General features: G+C 27.4%; 3 protein-coding genes across 3 annotated transcripts; 1 reads left to right on the top strand and 2 right to left on the bottom strand.

Moving 5' to 3' along the window:
- Positions 1 to 67: 67 nt before the first annotated feature.
- Positions 68 to 7,684, bottom strand: LOC129605679 (uncharacterized). The gene is made up of 7 exons (XM_055515581.1): positions 6,464 to 7,684; positions 2,176 to 2,597; positions 1,598 to 1,783; positions 1,109 to 1,512; positions 927 to 1,037; positions 612 to 864; positions 68 to 342 (listed from the first exon to the last, which is right to left on the bottom strand). Exons 2-7 carry the CDS (start codon positions 2,503 to 2,505, stop codon positions 250 to 252), a joined length of 1,377 nt encoding a protein of 458 aa, XP_055371556.1. The 5' UTR covers positions 2,506 to 2,597; positions 6,464 to 7,684; the 3' UTR covers positions 68 to 249.
- LOC129605680 (oxygen-dependent coproporphyrinogen-III oxidase) lies at positions 5,485 to 12,760 on the top strand. The gene is made up of 5 exons (XM_055515583.1): positions 5,485 to 5,720; positions 10,996 to 11,537; positions 11,594 to 11,860; positions 12,112 to 12,281; positions 12,350 to 12,760. Exons 1-5 carry the CDS (start codon positions 5,635 to 5,637, stop codon positions 12,482 to 12,484), a joined length of 1,200 nt encoding a protein of 399 aa, XP_055371558.1. The 5' UTR covers positions 5,485 to 5,634; the 3' UTR covers positions 12,485 to 12,760.
- A 1,191-nt stretch (positions 12,761 to 13,951) lies between these two features.
- LOC129605346 (integrator complex subunit 7) lies at positions 13,952 to 18,453 on the bottom strand. The gene is made up of 9 exons (XM_055515040.1): positions 18,279 to 18,453; positions 17,783 to 17,912; positions 16,414 to 17,495; positions 15,923 to 16,349; positions 15,304 to 15,870; positions 15,054 to 15,246; positions 14,707 to 14,997; positions 14,439 to 14,638; positions 13,952 to 14,376 (listed from the first exon to the last, which is right to left on the bottom strand). The coding sequence occupies exons 1-9, from the start codon at positions 18,376 to 18,378 to the stop codon at positions 14,298 to 14,300; spliced, it is 3,069 nt and encodes a 1,022-aa protein (XP_055371015.1). The 5' UTR covers positions 18,379 to 18,453; the 3' UTR covers positions 13,952 to 14,297.
- Between the last annotated feature and the right edge of the window lie 483 nt (positions 18,454 to 18,936).

The following is an 18,936-nucleotide window of genomic DNA, read 5'->3' as shown; positions in this document are numbered from 1 at the left end:
TTTTAATAAAAGTTGTAATTAATATGTGTAAAAAAAATTTTTACCAGCTTGTTGTGGTGGTCCGGGAGATGCTGATATAGATTGTGCTGCTCGAATTAAATTGTAGTAACAGATAGGCAACGCTGGAGGTTTTTCTTCTGTAGGAGTTGGTGTTACTCTAGGTGACGTTAATGGAACATACAATTCATCAGCCTAAGAAAGAAAAACATATTTTATTATTACTCACTCAATGTTGTGATAAAATCAACTTCAACCTACCTTAACATCACCTATCAGTTCTTCCTCGCTTTCTTGTTTTTGTTGTGATAATCTTAGGGCTCGGTTAAGCTTTACATTCAATATCTTAATAGAAATGTTAAATTAAAACTAGCAACTTTAAAAAATTCTACGGATTTTAATAAATGCATAATATAATTATAGAATTAATAGTGTATTTAAAACTGTATGTATCTTAAAAATCTTTTACTTTGTTACATTTATACCTACTTTTAAAAAAGTTTTACTTTTTCGCTACTATCTAAATTATAATGCGCGTTTAGGCAATTTTTCTAAAAAGTTTCAACGCTCATAAATATTTCGATATGCTACTTAGCGTAATTATTTTTACTTACATCAATCAAATCCATATTTGTTGCTCGGTTCCTAACATAATCAGGTATTTCATGGGCAAAAATATTTCGTTCAGCTTGTGTTAAAAGCACGTCAGTTTCATCAACTTCTTGTAGCTTAAAAATCATTTCCATGAGTGCCGAATTAATAGATGTAATTACAATTTCAGTCTTTTGAATCTCCTCAAGGTTATTTTGATTTTCCTGTTTTAAGTTTTCAATATCAGCTTTAATTGCTTCTAATAATTCCTGATTTCTATGGATATTTAACAAACAAAATGTCTATTCATCTTTGAATATAATTGAAATAGGGCTTACACTTCAGTTTCTTTAATATCACTGAATTTCGACATTTCCAGCTCATTTGTTAAAGTTTCCCGCTGGTTTTCCAAATGTTTCTTTTCAGCTTCAGCGGCAGTTCTTAAATAACTAAAATTATTGAAATAATCAAAATTATATTCAATTATATGCATATATGTATGTAGTTTGAATGAACTAACGTTAGCCGAGCCGTTGATTCTTTTTGAGAAATAAATCTATCTAAAACTTCATTAGGTGTTGTTGCTCCAGTTATTTCCATTAGTTTTTTGAAAATTTGTTCCATTTCAGTATTTGCTGCTTTTAGTTGGGCATTCTCATCTTCTTGTTGATCAGTTTTTCCGGTATTTTGATCACCTGAACTTGATCCAAGGCTTTCTTGATGTGTTAACGCATTCTTACCACCACCGGTTGCAAATAGTGTTCTTTCAATTCGTTCTAATTCGATCTTCCTTTCTTCAACTTTACGTCTATAATCCATTGCTTGTCTTTCTCTTGCTTTATTGGAATGTGCAGTCTGTTGTTCCTGTCGCTGTAATATTATTCGCGCCGCATCCCGCATTTCAATTGCTTCTTTGTGAACTTGCTGAATTGAAATATAAAATTCTTATTACTATTAACAAACAGAGAGACTAACATATGTATGTGTATGATTTACATTACATACTAACTTGCAAACGATTAATTTCAGCTTGTTGATCAGCTAATGCATGTTCCAATTCTTTAAGAGATTTTTCGAAACGTTCAGCATCTGTCATTAAAGATGCTTGGATAGAACGGTACTTTTTCCGAATGTGTTCTGCTTCCATATATTGAACATTAGTACGGTGTATCTCATTTTCTAAATGAGATACAAGCTACAAAATTGATAAAAATACTAGTTTTACTTACCATACACTTAAATATTTAAACTTAAATATTACTATTACTTTTGCTTTTACTATAAATTAACTTTCTTAAAACATTTTTAGATACGAAATTAATTACATTCAGCATTTATTGTAGTAAAGCTAAGCTAAGTTAGTTCTAACTAATCGATGATAAAAAATTTATTATTTCTATTTGGCGCGCCCATTGCGCCAAATACCTTTGCTTTTACTTTTTAATTTCCAATATGGAATAAATGCGAAAGGTGAAACGCATTGGATTAAATAAGTCAAACTTGACAAAAGATTTTTTGAAATCTTTAGAATGCGCATTAAATTATGTCCTAAATTATTATATAAATATAAAGTTTAAATATTTTAACCTTTCTATTAGTATCTTCTTCAATTGTTTCAGGGGGCAGGCCATTTAAATCAAATTTTTGAGCAGATTCCTTATAAGCCAATAATTCTTTATAGTGTTCTACTAATGTATGAAAGTATTCACGACGTTTCAAATATTTGTCATGCATTAAATCATACTGTTTTTTAGTTCCAGTTACTTTTAAGTCTGTGAGAAAACATGCTTCTTCAACAGTTTTAGCGCCAGCGGGAAATATAGGTTTTCCTCCGATCGTATTACCATTTTCCTCGAGTACATCTTTTGTTGGGCGACGATTAAGTGGATTTTTTAAAAGGGCCAATCTTTGTGTCATTTCTTTTATTTCTTTTTTTAGAGTGTTTATTGTTTCATTATTACCATCTCTTTTTTTTGCCCATTCCTCGGTGTTAGCTTTTTTTTGGCCCTCTGAAAATTTTTGAAAAAATTATCAAACAAATAAAAATATTTAATTACAAATTTAGAAAATGTTCAGTAAATATTCCATAAGGAAAAGGTAAGCAATTTTCATCTCACATAAGGTCCTCATATCTTAAAGAAAGGTAGAAATGGACTAATATATGAATATATATATATATATGTTCCCCCAGTACTGTTATGATTTGATCGAGACGGTTCATTCCTCGGATTGAATGTGAATTTAAAAAGACAACAAAAATGTTGTGTAAGAAACATTGATGGCATTAATTAATATCTCGGAAGATATAGATATTGAAAAGGTATAAGTATTTAAATTTTCCTATCAATATGACAGAGCCGCTTTAAATCAGTGCACAAGCATTAAAATTCTTTTAGCAACCTATATGTACGCTTTTATTTGATTCAAATTGAGTCTAAAATTCTATGTTACGAGTATAATCAGTATTTATACAAAAAGCGTAATATTTTAATTGGGTTCAATTCGGCTTTCTTTACAAAAAAAATTTCTAAAGTAAAAGTTTTATTCTCGTTTTGTAAAAAATGTAAACATTATAACATCATTACTATTGGATTTTATATAAACCTTGTTATGTTATAATGTTACATTTAATAATCAAATTTGAAATATTAATTTAAAAAAATTATTTATTTCATGCTTGGTGGAAATTGTTATGCCCGTAACTATTTTTAGCCGAACTTCCTTGTTATTAATCTACTTAATAGTCTCTTAAGATCTGTAAGTAAATTTTAAAAAAATAAAGTACAAATATTTATTGTATTTTTGTAAATTTTACAAAAATACAACAAATACTGTGCTTCTTTAACTTTTTTGAAATGCATAATGATGCAACTCAACGTAATATACTCATATAAATTTAAATTTTAAAATGAAATAAAAGAACAATTTCATGATGCAAAATTTGTTTACCTGCTAATAATATGCGTTTTTTAACTTCTGCAATTTTTTTATTAGTTTGAATTAGTTTTTCCGATTCCATTGCATGATATTTAATTGGCTTTGTATATTTTAATTTAAAATGAAAACTATTGTTACACTACTCGTTATTGATTAAACAAAACACAAATTACTAAACAACAGAAATTCAAAATTATTATACTTAAAACTCACCAGTGTCAACACTGCAAATCATCGCAGTTTTATCGTAAAAATGAGTAATTTTGATAATCAAATGAGTTATTTAATCTAATTTTGAAGAGAAAAATAATGTTTTTATTACAATATGTTAATTTGGTAAATGGAATATGAAAGTTTGATGAGTACTCGGTTTGATTTGGTCGTCAAAATGGACTATGTAGAAATTTAAATATACATATGTATGTATTATTCTCTACAGAAATTGCATCCCGGCAAGTGCAATATGTTCGAATTTCAATTTGCAATTTCTTGTGGTGCAAAAGTTAAAAGTATATTAAGATAAAAGATATATTAAGTACATAATAAGTTATATATTTATATATATATATATATTAATACATATTAAGTAAGTATAATTGTGCAATAAATAATCAAAATCCAAATACAATAAGTACGTCATTCCGTATTTTTTTGTAATTTATTCATTCATTGTTAAATATTGTTTACAAATTAATAGTGCATACCTTTAGTAACCCAAAACAAAAACACATTAATGGTCAAAGTAAATAAAATCGAAATGATAGTGAACATCGATTTTTTGAGCAATTTTTATTCTTTTGTACACTCATTCTTAGATAATTAGGCATTAAAAACGAAAAATTAAGAGACTGAAGCACAGTGAGGACCTTTTCTGTGTAATTTAATATGTGGAGCACAGTTGAAAAACACTTTCTCAAATTGAAGAACAAATGTTATAAGAAACTGTATTATAATTAAAAACGGTTTCTTACTATTTTTAAATTGAAAAAAATTAGTTAAATTAAATTACATGTATGCATGTGAAACAGGACTATCTTCAATTTTTCCTTCATTACTAAAAAGCTATCTTTCATCATATACTACGTTTTTTGCTTGAACAACCATTTATCAAAGTTTCGTTTTCATTTCGCGTATTATATTATAAGCAATTGTTTTTCCTTAGCGCTAATTAATCTTGTTATCAGTATATTTCTGCTAAACGTGGTTTAATAACAAAACAAAGTTGCTAAAATGTTTATGGGGGTCATACTATTAATAATACATAGCACTATAGTTTGAATTAAGTAAACAAATAAGTAAAACTTTTATAAATATTTTGTTATTATTTGCTAAATTGAATTATTATCAGTTAAATTTTTATTCTGTGAGTAAAAAATAAATACTTCATATCTGATGCAAGCTTGCAAGATTTCTTTTTAAATCTTTTTAAATCTTGAGACATCGACTACAATATTTTTATGTTGTAAATTTTTCTTCTACTTATAATTTTTAGACTCTGACTCCCAGAATTTAGAAACAATTACAACGATTGATGGTCACTTTCCGCAAAAATATCATTAAGCCCATTAAAATTGAATCATATTTTTGTAGGAAGTCAACCATTTTTTCAGTTATTTTTTAATTGATTGAATTTTAAAAAAGGCGTCAAAACTTATTGTCTATTAAATTTAAATGAGTCATTTTTCGATATTTGTCTGGTAAACGGAAACCTATTTAAAATATCTTGTCATTATAATTTAGAAAATTTAAAACGGTTACTCATCAAAATTTTTCTGAAGTTTTATGTTTAGCCGAGCGCGTCGCTAGCTGTCACTTGACATTATCAATAAAAATATAAATCACTCTGTATTATATTTTATAAAAGCTTTCGGATATGTTAATTTTTTTTAATTCTTCAAAAGTTCAACGCTGTATAAAAACTCAGAAAAAGCACTCTTCCCTTTAGTTGTCAAAATTAATCATAGCAAGAAAGATTTAATCATATAATTAAACGTGCATCATATAAGATAAATATTTGTTTTCTTTCAAAATAAAAATAGAAATTAGGACTTAAAAATAAGAAGTTTTAAATCAAATAAAAACAAGAAATACGAATTAAAATTAAACAAAATGAGTTTATATCAAACTTTTAAAGTTAGTACAAGAACTTTAACTTATATTTCAACTATTCAGTTTGGGAAAAGGAATAAATTTCGGTAAGTTTTTAAAAGCATGTTTGACATTTTTACATGTTAAATTAAAAGAAATATAATATTAAATTTAATTTAACCTATAAAACTGAACGTGATTTACTTAAGCGATAACTACCTCTATTCCTAGCTAGATAATAAACGTGACAACCATAAATAATACAATTGAACATTGAACCGGTTTTATATAATATGTCAATAAGTTAAAATGCAGATAAATATTTTTAAGGAAAATACATTCATAAGTATATGCGACTATGTATTTCAGCACAATAGGTAAAAATATATTTTTGTATGCAGCTACTTACACAAAAACTAATAGTACTTGTGCAGCGTACCTACCTAAATGTTAAATAGACTGATTACTATTAAAGTAACTTTTCAATTTTGATTAGATCACGTCAAATCTATACTAAAACGAAACTTAAAAATTTATTTATTGAAATATAATATGCTTATTTAGTCAGATTATTAGAGCAAAACAAAATTTTTTAAATTAAAAAATTCAATTAAAACTGTATAATATATTATTATATATAAGTAGGTAAACACCAACTAAATTTACAAAAAAAAAGGGTTAAGATTTGATTCTACTTTTGGGAAGCAAAATATGAACTTTCTATACCGAAACTTTTGAACAAATTTAGGTTAACCGTAGTTTATTTTTAATTTACTATTTATTTACAATCTATAAATAGCTCATATTATTTACATATTATTTTTTAAAAACACTTTACATAAGTACTTACATACTTATACGTATATGTATATTTAAATTTTCAATGCGCGATACACAATTTGTTTCGTACAATTTTTTTTATTTTTTCAGTAACATCTCTCGCAAAAATAACTAAATTGATATCAATTATTCAATTTAAATACACATACATGCTTATGTTCCACATAAGTTGTACAAATGTAGGTATATATTAAATATTATCAATTATTTTAAATGAATGAGGAATTTGACTATAGAAAATAAATGTTTTTATGTAGAAATAAATAGAAAAGTAGAATATCAACTTTAATAAATGCCTTGATACAATAAAATATGAACATTTTAAGCAACGTGTCTTTTAGCACTTGTTGATAAAAAAAAATTGTTGCAAATTGTTTTCACATTGATTCGCATAAATTCAGAATTAAGACAATTGATTTAATTAATGTGCATAATCATAAATTTACATCTATATTACCTATATGCAAATCCGACTCCTTTAGGGTTACCTATCAAACTACATCCTCGATAATGTAAGCAAATTTTAAACATAACAATAAGTTTTAGTTATCAGTTTAATATTTCAGTTACAAGTTTGCCTTGACGAAAACGCTTCGAGACATTTAGAATTTTTTACTGCAGAATGGATTTCAAATTGATTCCAAAAAAATCTCACTCATTTTATCGCATGTAATCTTTTACTGCAGGAAAACAGTTATTAAAAAAAACTAAAATAAAAATATGTAAGTAGATATATGTATAGTTGAACTTATAGTTATAATTTCGATTCCTTGTTTGAATTTTTTAAGCGTAGAAATTCTCTAAAATTTAAGGAATTTAAAAAAATAGGATACGTATTGTAGATATTATAGGTATGTCCATACATTGTGCAAAGTACATATCTACAGTTAGTACATTCTCGTAAACAACGTTAGGTTTTTCGCCTTTATTTTTTAAACGTTTTTGTTTTTTTTTATATTCAACTTCTGTGGCAAAATAGCATTGTTCAGCCATGTTTGCCCGATTTCTAGTAACCAAGATACAGAGCTTAATCACAGAATTTTGATTTTATATGAAATAAGCAATATGAAAATTACGTACGTATTTATAGCGTACTTTTTCTCTCCCTCTATTGGAAAAAATAAACTCGTTTTGTTAAAATAATTATAATTAGAGTTTAAAAAACATCAAAAATGATTTTTTGTAAATGTGTATTTATCAAACACCACTTTTTTAACGAAGGTCAATCTTTTTTTGTGAAAGTCTATTTAATAAATAAGAATGTACGTAGGTACTTATAAAAAGTATTTCAAACTTCATTCTTAATTTTTAAATTTCTTTGTTTATATTTTTCTTTTCCTGTTTTTTTTTGTGTTTTCGAATAGAATCATCTGTTATTATTTTTAATAACATTATTTACAATTAAGTAAAATATTTATGAATCTTTATCAATTGTTGTTTTGCAAGTTGTTTTTTTTAACTCGCATTAAACAAATCAGGATTCCTTAAAATGAAATTAAAAATGTTTATAATAATGTTTTATTTTTAAAATTTAAATTCAAGGTTTCAGTTTTGAGAGCAAAAACATGTATTGACTTAGTATAATTAAATATACATACATATATGTATGAATATATATTTTATGATAAAAATAAAAAAATTAAAAAAAAAGGAAAATATACTAGAATACAAAAAAACCGGAACAATATTGTGTACTTATTGCGTTAAATTGGAACCAAAGTACATAGTTGTAGAATTTGTTTTCATACTTAATAGAATTCAAGCCAAGCATTTCATATGAAATTTGGATCGGTGATTTTAAAAAAGAAACCCAAAATGAATTAAATTTTACGATTCTTTTTCTTATAAGAGTAAAATGTCTCAAACTCGTCAAGTAAATAACATAACATAAACCCACATTCGTATCCATATGTACTCGCAATTACCGTTTCTCTAATATCAAGCGCAGCAGCGGACCAATTTACTCTTGCATCACATAATACACAAATATTGCTGCAGATAAATATTAATTTAATGAATATCATCAATAAAAATGCCATCACAGCGCTACTGCTTTGAAAAATTACGAAGTTATAAAACATTACTTTATCATACTTGTTACACAGTTTTCAAATAAAACTACGTAATTTGCTTTCGAATATAATATTTTCTACGGAATTTTTTAATTCTTATTTCTAATACTTTGCATTTTTTTTCCAAACCTTAGTAAGATTATTAACATAAACTGCTTTATTAATTTAAATTCAAGTGTTTGTTTTCATTGTAATTTGATTATAATTAAAATCAATGTGTTTTGATTTATGAGTTTATAAAAATTTTTTAAAAATATTTTCATCTCAATATTAATATATTTGAGAAAAAAGCGGTTGAATTCTTCACATAGAAAGAAAAGATGACTTTAGTGGTCATTTTTTTGGAGAAAAATATTTACACACATATTTTGCATATTATACTGAAAAGATTTTCATAATACGCAATACTGCAGAAGAATAACTGTAAAGCACAATATTGCTAAAAGATAACGTTATGATATACATTCTTATATTTTTGCTATTTTTTTCTATAAAATCAAAACTTTTTATATGGTAGCGAAAATACTTAGAGTGGCCCAATTAACACTCTCAGTATTTTCGCTAGATTGGCAAAATTTAACAATGTTTACCGAAAAACTGGATTGGCAACATTTACTTATGAACATAAATATTGCGCAGTTCTGGTTTTGAAATAAATAATAACACTATCGAGCATTCACGTTTCTAAAATTCACCAAGTGTTAGTTTTTATAAATAAAAATTTGATATGATTCTCACATTAATCGCAGGAGCATAAAATCTCAAAAAAAATAAATATATAAATTTTGACCAAAAATTTTTAAGCCTTAGTCTTTCATAAAAAGTAATAAGAGGAAAATCAATTCTAATTTTTTGAAATTCGACATCAGTATGACCCAGATCTATTTTATAAACCGTTATTTGAATCATAAAAAATTGATTAAACATCTTTATTTGCTTTGTTTAATCAAATTTTAATACAACGAACGCAATATTTGCATCATAGTAATGTTGAAGTTAAGTATTCAAATATTCTTACAATAGGTAGAGTACTTTTGTATCGTCTTGATTTAACCAAAGTTGTTGAAAATTTTTTGTTCAATTGCTCCCTATTTTGACATTGCTAGGAAATTAATAGCGATCGCTCGTTATACATATAGGTATCTCAAGTGATCTGAAAATGTCAACAATAAAGTATTTTCATTTTTATGTATTCTTCTTTCAATTTAATTTTAAGTATGTTGAACCTTCTGATAACCAAATGTTATTTATTTTTATATTTCTTTATGAAATAATTTTAAATTTTATTATTTCTTATGTTATAAATAAAATTGAAATGTACTTATACGTACTTACGTATTTTAAAATATTATAAAACCATCTTTAATAGGGTCATTTTAAAAAAAAACTAGTTAAAAGTGGTTTTTTTTATTTTAATATTATAATAGCAGCAATAATTATACGAGGAGATAAAAACATAATATATTTCGCACACAAAAAACACTGCTTTACAAATAATGAAATAAAACTGCAAAACCAATAACTTCTACACACTCAAGATAAAAATTTTGCAGTCAAATAACTGTTAGTGAGAGCATTATTTTTGTAGAACACAATTTTCTCTTCAAAGGCGTTAAAATACAAATACAAGTATGATTATTTTAAAGCGGTTTTTCAAATTTTGTAAATTGGCGACTTTAGGGCTTTTATAAACTCAATTGAACTCAAAAATAAGTGATACACTTAAATTGGTTAATAGAAACGTTCTATTTCATGAACTTGGGTTTGATGGACCATTATGGATTATGGATTTTAATCTATTTTCTATCATACATAATACCATAATGTATGATTTGAGCAATAATTTAAGATTAGAGTGCATTTATAATATTATAAAGTCTGATTTATATATTATATTTCAAAAATGAATATTGTTTTTTACATTATGTACTGCCCTGGTTACATTATGTACCGCGTAAAGGAAGCAACTCTCATTTTCCTTTTATGGTTTTAAAAATATGTATACAGTTTATATATGAAGAAAACAACATTATCATCATTCAAAACGGTACTCAGTTAAATTATGAAAAAAAATTTAAAATAAAATTACATTTGAAAATTTTTATAGGGTAAAATTTTTATAGCATATTTTTTCTTTTATTAAGTTTTTTTAACTCAGTGCTAACATAGAACTAATACAAAATATGTTAGGCAAATAAAAAATTTATTGTTATTAATTAAACTTATGTTTATAACTAATAAAAACAAACAAAAAGGACCTACTCCAACAATAGTTTTTTTTAAACTAAGAAATAATTTTAATAAAATACAAATTGGAAAAAAATACAGGAATCATATCAAAGTTTGCCTAATTGAAGTATCTTCTTCTATTGAAGAAGAAGTAAAATTTGTTTAACGCGACGGCCATATACTAACCAGGACAGTGTACATATTAGTATCACAAATTATTTTTTTTTATTTAAACTTTCAGGCATACAAATGCGTTCATAATTGGTTCTGGTTTAGCTACTTTTATGTCAGTAAATCGGGTTGGAATGGAAGCCAGCCGAAAATTGAGCACTATACATTTTATGGCTGAGCCAATAACCAGACCTGACGATCTTTTAGCTCGACATTCCGACATGAAAAGTAAAATGGAGCTATTAATTATGAAAATACAGGCAGATTTTTGCCATGCTCTTGAAAATGAAGAAAATTTTGGACAAAAATTCAAAGTAGATCGTTGGGAACGTCCCGAAGGCGGTGGGGGTATAACATGCGTTCTACAAGATGGAGATGTTTTTGAAAAAGCAGGCGTCAATATATCTGTTGTGCAAGGCACATTACCACCAGGAGCTGTACAACAAATGAGGGCTAGAGGTAAAAAATTAACTGCTGGCGAGTTGCCCTTCTTCGCTGCTGGTGTAAGTGCTGTAATACATCCTAGAAATCCCATGGTTCCAACAATACATTTTAATTACCGATATTTTGAAGTCGAAGATAAAGATGGCAAGCAATGGTGGTTTGGGGGGGGTGAGTGTTTTTTAATAAATTGAAAGAAAAAGTATAATATTAAAATATATTTTAAGGTACCGATTTAACGCCGTATTATTTAAATGAAAAAGACGCAATACATTTTCATAAGACATTGAAAGAAGCTTGTGATGAGCACGATTTAAGTTATTATCCAAAATTTAAAAAGTGGTGTGATGATTACTTCAGAGTCACTCATCGAAACGAATGTCGTGGTATTGGCGGTATTTTTTTTGATGACATTGATGGTCCAAATCAAGAAGCTGCGTTTAAATTTGTCGAAGGATGTGCTAATTCCGTCATACCATCTTATCTACCGTTAGGTTAGTATAAAATTATTTAGTTAATTAATTAACAAAACATGCAAATTAAAGAGAACAAATTTCTTTTTAAAGAAAGTGATAACTTTTTTTAATATTGACGTAAAAGCTTCTTTTTTTTTGGAATTCTCCAGTAAGTTTATCAAAAACAACATTAACCTCTCTAAAATTAGTACTTCTTGTTTTGATATTTTTTATTATGTATTTTTATAATTTTTTAATTACTTGTTTTGTTATTTTAAAAAATATTATAGTAAGAAAACATAAAAATGATCCTTATGGTGACCGTGAACGCGAATGGCAATTATTAAGACGTGGAAGATATGTTGAATTTAATTTAATATATGATCGTGGGACAAAATTTGGTTTATATACACCAGGCGCCAGATATGAAAGCATTTTAATGTCACTTCCATTAACAGCTGTAGGTTTAATGACTTACAACTTTAATTATGTTTCATTAAATACATACATATGTTCTTTTCATTTTAGAGATGGGAATACATGAATCAACCAAAAGAAAATACACCAGAATATCAATTAGTTGAAGTCTTAAGAAACCCTAGAGATTGGTTGAATTCTGAAAAGTTAAGTAAAATTCCTATGGCAGCGAGCGCTTGTGCTTAAAATTGAGACTAAATTTTAGAAAATATGGTATTTTAACTTGGCATGATTATAGAATAAATATACAATTCATAATATCATCAAATCATAAGCGAACTTTGAAATCGATCATTTCTCTTAGTTTTAGGTGTAAAATTTTTGTAATACATACATAAATATATATGTACATAAATAATGTTATTTTACTATGTATTGTTACTATATATAAAGATATTTTTAGGCATATTTTGTAATAAACTATATTTATAAATATGGAAAAAATTAAATAAAAAAAATTTTTTTAAATTTTAAAATAAAAAAAATTTAATACATATTTTATAGTCATATCAAAATTGGCATAGTATATTGAAAATTTTATTAACATTTGTTGAAATTTTGATCATTAGGTGGGCTAAAGTTTGTTGATCCTTATGTTACTAAGCGGTACTTTGAATCATTTGCGGGGCCTATTTTAGAGTAACGTTTATAACTGGTTTAGTCGCCCCATAATGCGGTGGGTGTTTCGCATATTGTATCTGTCTCGAAAAAGTTTTTGCGGTTTGCTTTTAAGATTGCAGTTAATTACGTCACAGACATTAAGAATAGTTTCTGACAAACTCCTTATTCTTTACCTGGCATTGGGGGGTATTTTGGCTTTATCGTTGTTTGGGTGTGTTTTTAAGATAAGGTCACTTGAGTTGCATAACTTTCGTCAACTGGGGTAGCAGCATGTAATTTCTTTTAAATTTTTCAAAAAATAGTAGCACGTAATTTAGTTTTGACCATTTTTCTAGTCGTTGTATTTCATTAATTCTAATTCTTTGCTTATTGATCCAACCGTTATCAAGAGTACTCTTAGATTTAGAGAATAATTTAAGTTTGTTGTAGTTTTGTTTTTCTTTTTGTCGTTTTTAATTTTTTTTTTGGAGGCAATATGTTTGTAGTATTTTATTTCTTTTTGTCTCAGTTTACTTATCCTTGTATTTTAATTCCTTTCCTAATCCTCACTCTTATTAACCTTTATCTATTATTTTCTCTCCTTCCTATAAAAAACAACGTATATTTCTTAAACCGATTGCTTATTTGCGGCTATGTGATTTTTTCTTTCTTTTGGCGATATTCTTGAAGCTTGATCTATGCAACAGTAGTTTGATGGGAAAGTTTTCTGCATTCGTCTTTTTGGATATATTTATGTAACGTTTATAACTGGATTTCTTATATCCTATTTTGTATAGAGTTTTACTCTATGAAAAATACACATTTAGTGCAGTTTTCATTTAATTTGTTAGTCATACTCTAAAATACACTACACTAAATGTGTAGTTTTCATTTAATTGAAACTTCCTATATTAAAAATCTAATTCATTCTTAATTCCATATGTCCATACATATGTATGTATGTATTAAGAATTTGTTTTATTTATGAATATTACAAGGTTTTTTCTTATCTGAAATATTAATCAAAAATAGTTGTATTTTTGGTCATTTTAAATTTCTGATTGATTATCTGAGTTACTAAATTTTTGCGCTTTTGATTTTGTATGGAAACTTCAACTGTTAAAAAGTTGGTGTTTGCTATCATTTATACCAAATACTTTTTTTAAGAAAATTGCAAATTTATTCTAAAGCAAATCTAAATATTTTTAAGAAAAAGTATAGAAAAATATAATATTTAAGATATCAGGATATGGTTATATGCTAAATTGAAATTTTTCTAAGTGGCTGTAATACTAAATACACATGTCAAAATTAGTTAACGTAAAATGTGTTTAATTAATAATTTTTCTAAAAATGTACTTATTATAAAATTAAATAGTATGTATGTAATGCAAAGGTTTTAGAATCGTCTTGTTTGACCGCTAGATGTAGCTGCATTTTGTTTATTAGGATCATCAGGAACGCGAACTACAAGTGTGCTAAAAATATTTTTTAAAAATTGCTTAGAATTTCATAAAGAACACTTTTATAGTATAATAACCTTTTTGGTCCTGTGCACCAAGTAGTACCATCTTCATCAATAACAAATGTTTCTAACACAACTTGCCACTGTCCCCCCATTGATATAGGTACACCCATTGGAGATATTTGAATATTATTAAGTGGTAATAAAAAATTACCAGACAAAAAATCACGATGCGGTTTAACTATTTGAGATAAAGTCGTTATATCATTTGATTGCTGGAAAGTAAAATAGAAATTCAGATTCTGTTATTCAAACAAAATTATCCATATGATTGAAATTTTACTTTTGTTTCGTTATTTGTTCTTTGTGTAACCAATTGCGAAGTAATAGTTAGTTGCACTGACTCAACAGATCTGTATAAACATGGCGATTTCCCATAATGTTGAATTACTCCTTCAACCTTCACTACCAAATTACTGCCAGGCTGAACAATAACAGGTTCACCAGCAACCCGGGGTAATGGACTGATAGACAACTTGATACTTGTGCTTTGCAAAACTTGAAAGAAAAATCTAGGCATACAAATCGGTGACTTTGTTATTATTTCAATTTCATTCACTATTACTTCCATATGCTGAAATTATTAATTTTAATAAAATTTTTATTCAAAAAATTTAAAATATTCAATACTCTATTTGTTATAGTTTTCATATTTGGTTCTTCAGGTAAATTTTTAGACATAGTTTCCATGTTACCACAAGTCTTAATTAGATATTTTGTTTCTGGATAGTTGCCATCTGAAGGGCTAAAAGGAGATTCTGATGGTGATACAAAGCAAACGGTTTCAACAATATGTCCAAAAATAGCACACTGATATTGAGTTCTAAAATGACTAAGAAGATTAATATCATTTATTTTTCTATAATCGATATAAATTTACATTTCCAAAAACTCAAGCGTAGCTGGATCAGCATCAAATGCAGATTTATACAGCTTAGAATATGCATCTTCGCACGCTTTTAAGGCTTTCACAGACTTTCTTAATTGATTTGTAACATGCCCATATTTTTGCAAATAATCTCTTGAATTTTGAGCCAATGTAGCAGCAATTGCTGGTGGTGGTATTATTGTTTGTGTATTTTTTGCAATCACAACACTAAATAATGATTGCAAGAATTGTCCACGCAATTTTATTAGTTCAGCTTGAAAATTTAAAGGATGTGATGGAGAAGAGCTCGCCTTTAGACTAGCTAAGGCTTTCCAATACAAATTTATAGATTTATCTAAACGTTCAGTTAGAGTTAAAAGCTTTAGGGGAGTGTTAGTGAATTTTGGGTCACATAAATTATAATTTGTTTGTATTGTATCGTAATCCAAACAATAATTTAAAATGCATTCAGCTTTTGAAATTTGGGAGAGTGAAACCAAAAAGAAGTGGAATTTGTCTAACGAAACATGAGTTGAAAGTTGACTAAATAATCTAGCAGCTAAGAAGTGCTGTCCATACCTAAAATGCACAATCGTAAATAAAACTTTGACTGCTTTGTAACGCTAATTACCTTGATGCAGATCTGCCAATTCTGTACTGGGTCCAGCAATTTGTAAATGTGGCAACGCGATCAAATACGTCTAACACTGGTTTTGGCATGAAAGCGCCAATCAAAGACTGCAATATGACAGCTGACAATATTTCAACAATTTGTATTTTATCAGGTTTCATATCATGCTCCAAAATTGAATCAAGTTTTTTTAAAATTTGAGAAAGTCGTTCTGTAACTGGGTTACTCTTCTTCATAGTAATAGGTTGAATTTGTGACGCTGGAGATGCTGGTATATCTGAGGGCGAAGTAGCTGTTGACAATTGATCGATCTCCATAAATTCAGTCGGATAAGGTTTATTATCTACAGCAAACTTTTTTAGTTGAAATTGAGATGACAAGGCCCCAAGAGTTTCACACATTAGTACTGAATGTTTTGAGCTGTATGCTAAATAATAAGATAACTATGTATTACAATTTCATTAAATTTATTAAATTTAAGGATTACCCACCAACATCGTCAGTTAAAAGCTCTCCAATCAACTTAACAAAATTTTCTCCGAATTCTGGATTGCACTCGGAAAGTTTGACACCACACTTTAAATACCGTTGTAATTCTTTTGTATATTTTATGTTTCCAACAGAAGAATATATCAAGCTTTCTAAATGCAAATTGACTAAGTTAATGAAAACTGGTGATGGTGTTATTTCCTCTACATGACAGTAAGATATTAAATTTGTCAAAATTCCAATAGTTTGACTTGCTGCAGCGTGATGTTCTAAGACCAAACAGGAAGAACACAATTCCAAAATTAAATTTTGCTCTTCGTTTAATAATTTATAGCATGTCACGTAGCACTCAGTTAAAGTAAGTGCTACTGTCAATATCAGACTCTGCTCATTTCCCATGTCACTGCAATTTTTAGCTTTACTTATCAAATCTTTAAGAGCACCTTCAGGCCAAAGAGTGGATCCATCTTTAGCTAAAGATTTTAATGATCTTAACACTTGATGACGCACTTTTTTTCGTGGGTCTTGGAAATAGTTCAGCAATAAATTGACTTGATCTGGGATATCAATCAAAGTTTTGCAAGATAATTTTGTCAACGTATCCAAAATTGCTATTACGAAACTCTCAGCAGGATATTTTGGCAAGAGTTTTAAACAAAGAGTTTTTACCAAGGAAGCCGTATTAGCATCATGATGCATATGATGCAAAACTGGTATTAATTGTAATTTCATGCTAATAGGGGTTTTCAAAGATTCAATCATTGCTCCAATCTTGGAACACATACTTATAGCAAATGACTTTGATTGTGCTGCGAATTGGACACTGGCATATATAGCAGCTTCAACTTCGACAATATCATGACTATCTAAGGCACGTCGAATTGAATGATGAACTTGCTGTTTTTCGGGAATAACACGAGCTACCGCTCCTAATGTACGCAATGTCAAGGCACGCCCAACGGGTTCATTAGAGTGAATTACCATGAATATCCTCTTAACGAATTCATCTATGTTAAGAATTTTATCTAAATGATTTTCACTTTGTTGACAAACTTTCAAAACCCAAAAACGGAGGAGGTTTGAGCTACGGGAAAATTAAACGTTTATGTTTTGTTGAAAATCAAAATTTTAATTAAATTTTAGTGCTTTAAATTTTTTAATTTAAAGTTTTCGAGTGCTTTAAATTTTTGAATTTTATTTTGGATCCAATTAAAAATTTTATATTTAAGCTGGATTCAGTAATGTATTGTCTAAGTTTTATTTATTTTTCAAATAAGTACTAATAATTCAGTAATTCAATTCATAAAAAGGATATAGCTACATATGCCCATATACATATTATATATACATATTTGATTTTTGCATACTTACCCATTTCTAAAAAATTCTGCCAATTTCAGAAATGATGAATTAATGAGAATTGGAAACGGATACTTTTCAAAAAGTCTTGGAAATCGGACTATAGCTTCACATTGTTCTCCAATTTTCGCTGAGCGTAATCCTTAAAACGGCAAAGCAAATAGAATGCACATTAAAAAATCTGTGTATGTATGCAAAAGATATATGATAATTGGAATTGAACCGGATTTGATGTCCAAATGAGCTAACTCAAATAAAGCTATGGGAAACCGCTTGACATAGGAAACAAAAATGACTCAGTTGGCATTTTTAGTAGTTAATGTCAATTCAGTTAAAATTCATTATTAATACATTGTGAATATTTTTTAAATTTATTGAAACAAATAATATTTAATCTGAAAATTGCAAGATGTATGGCACATATTATATTTGTTATAACCTTACTAACTTCCTAATTCAATTGTATTCGGTTTTAAGTTTTTGCCCAAAATAAAAACAAATTTTATACCTTTATCTAACTCTGTTAGAACTGAGTTTGGGTCTTGATCTTGTTCATTTAAAAAATTTTCGTTAAACATATTAACTCTTACACCGCTGAGCAGCGACATTTTGTTTAACACATAAATTTAAATTTTTCTTTTTGTGATTCAAAATACTTTGCAAAAACCAAATTTTTCTCAATCCACGCAATGTGTTATTCTTGAATAAACTAAAAACATACGTATTTATGTATGTATTATGTAGTGTTTAAAATGTAAACAAAAAGAAAACAAATTTTTTTTGATTTTTGACATTTATAATTTACATAAACATCTTTTGACATCTATTGAAAAAGCAGGTTTACAAACTTAACAATTTTTTTTAACAGTTGTCAGAATTTTTGCAGAAAGCTCTTATGTGAAACAAAACAAAAAAATTTTACCGATTTACATCAGTCTCTAATGTAAATCAAATTTTTCTCGGTAGTTACTCGTTACATTTAATTGTTATTGGTTTCGCGGTCGCTTCGTCACATTATTGTTATTAGTTTTTTAGTTATTTACAAAAATGGATAAAATTAACTCAATAAACATTTTATGGGCACGAATCCCATTAAAATTAAAGGGACAATTTGTAGCTTGTAAGCAGTTATTAATTCTGGCTCTGTGTCTAATGGAGACGCATCT

The sequence above is a fragment of the Condylostylus longicornis genome, unplaced genomic scaffold (genome assembly GCF_029603195.1).
Source record: "Condylostylus longicornis isolate FDR11 unplaced genomic scaffold, ASM2960319v2 ptg000013l, whole genome shotgun sequence".
NCBI lineage: Eukaryota > Metazoa > Arthropoda > Insecta > Diptera > Dolichopodidae > Condylostylus > Condylostylus longicornis.
The sequence above is the reverse complement of the archived record's forward strand: the minus strand, read 5'-3'. Positions and strand labels throughout refer to the sequence as shown.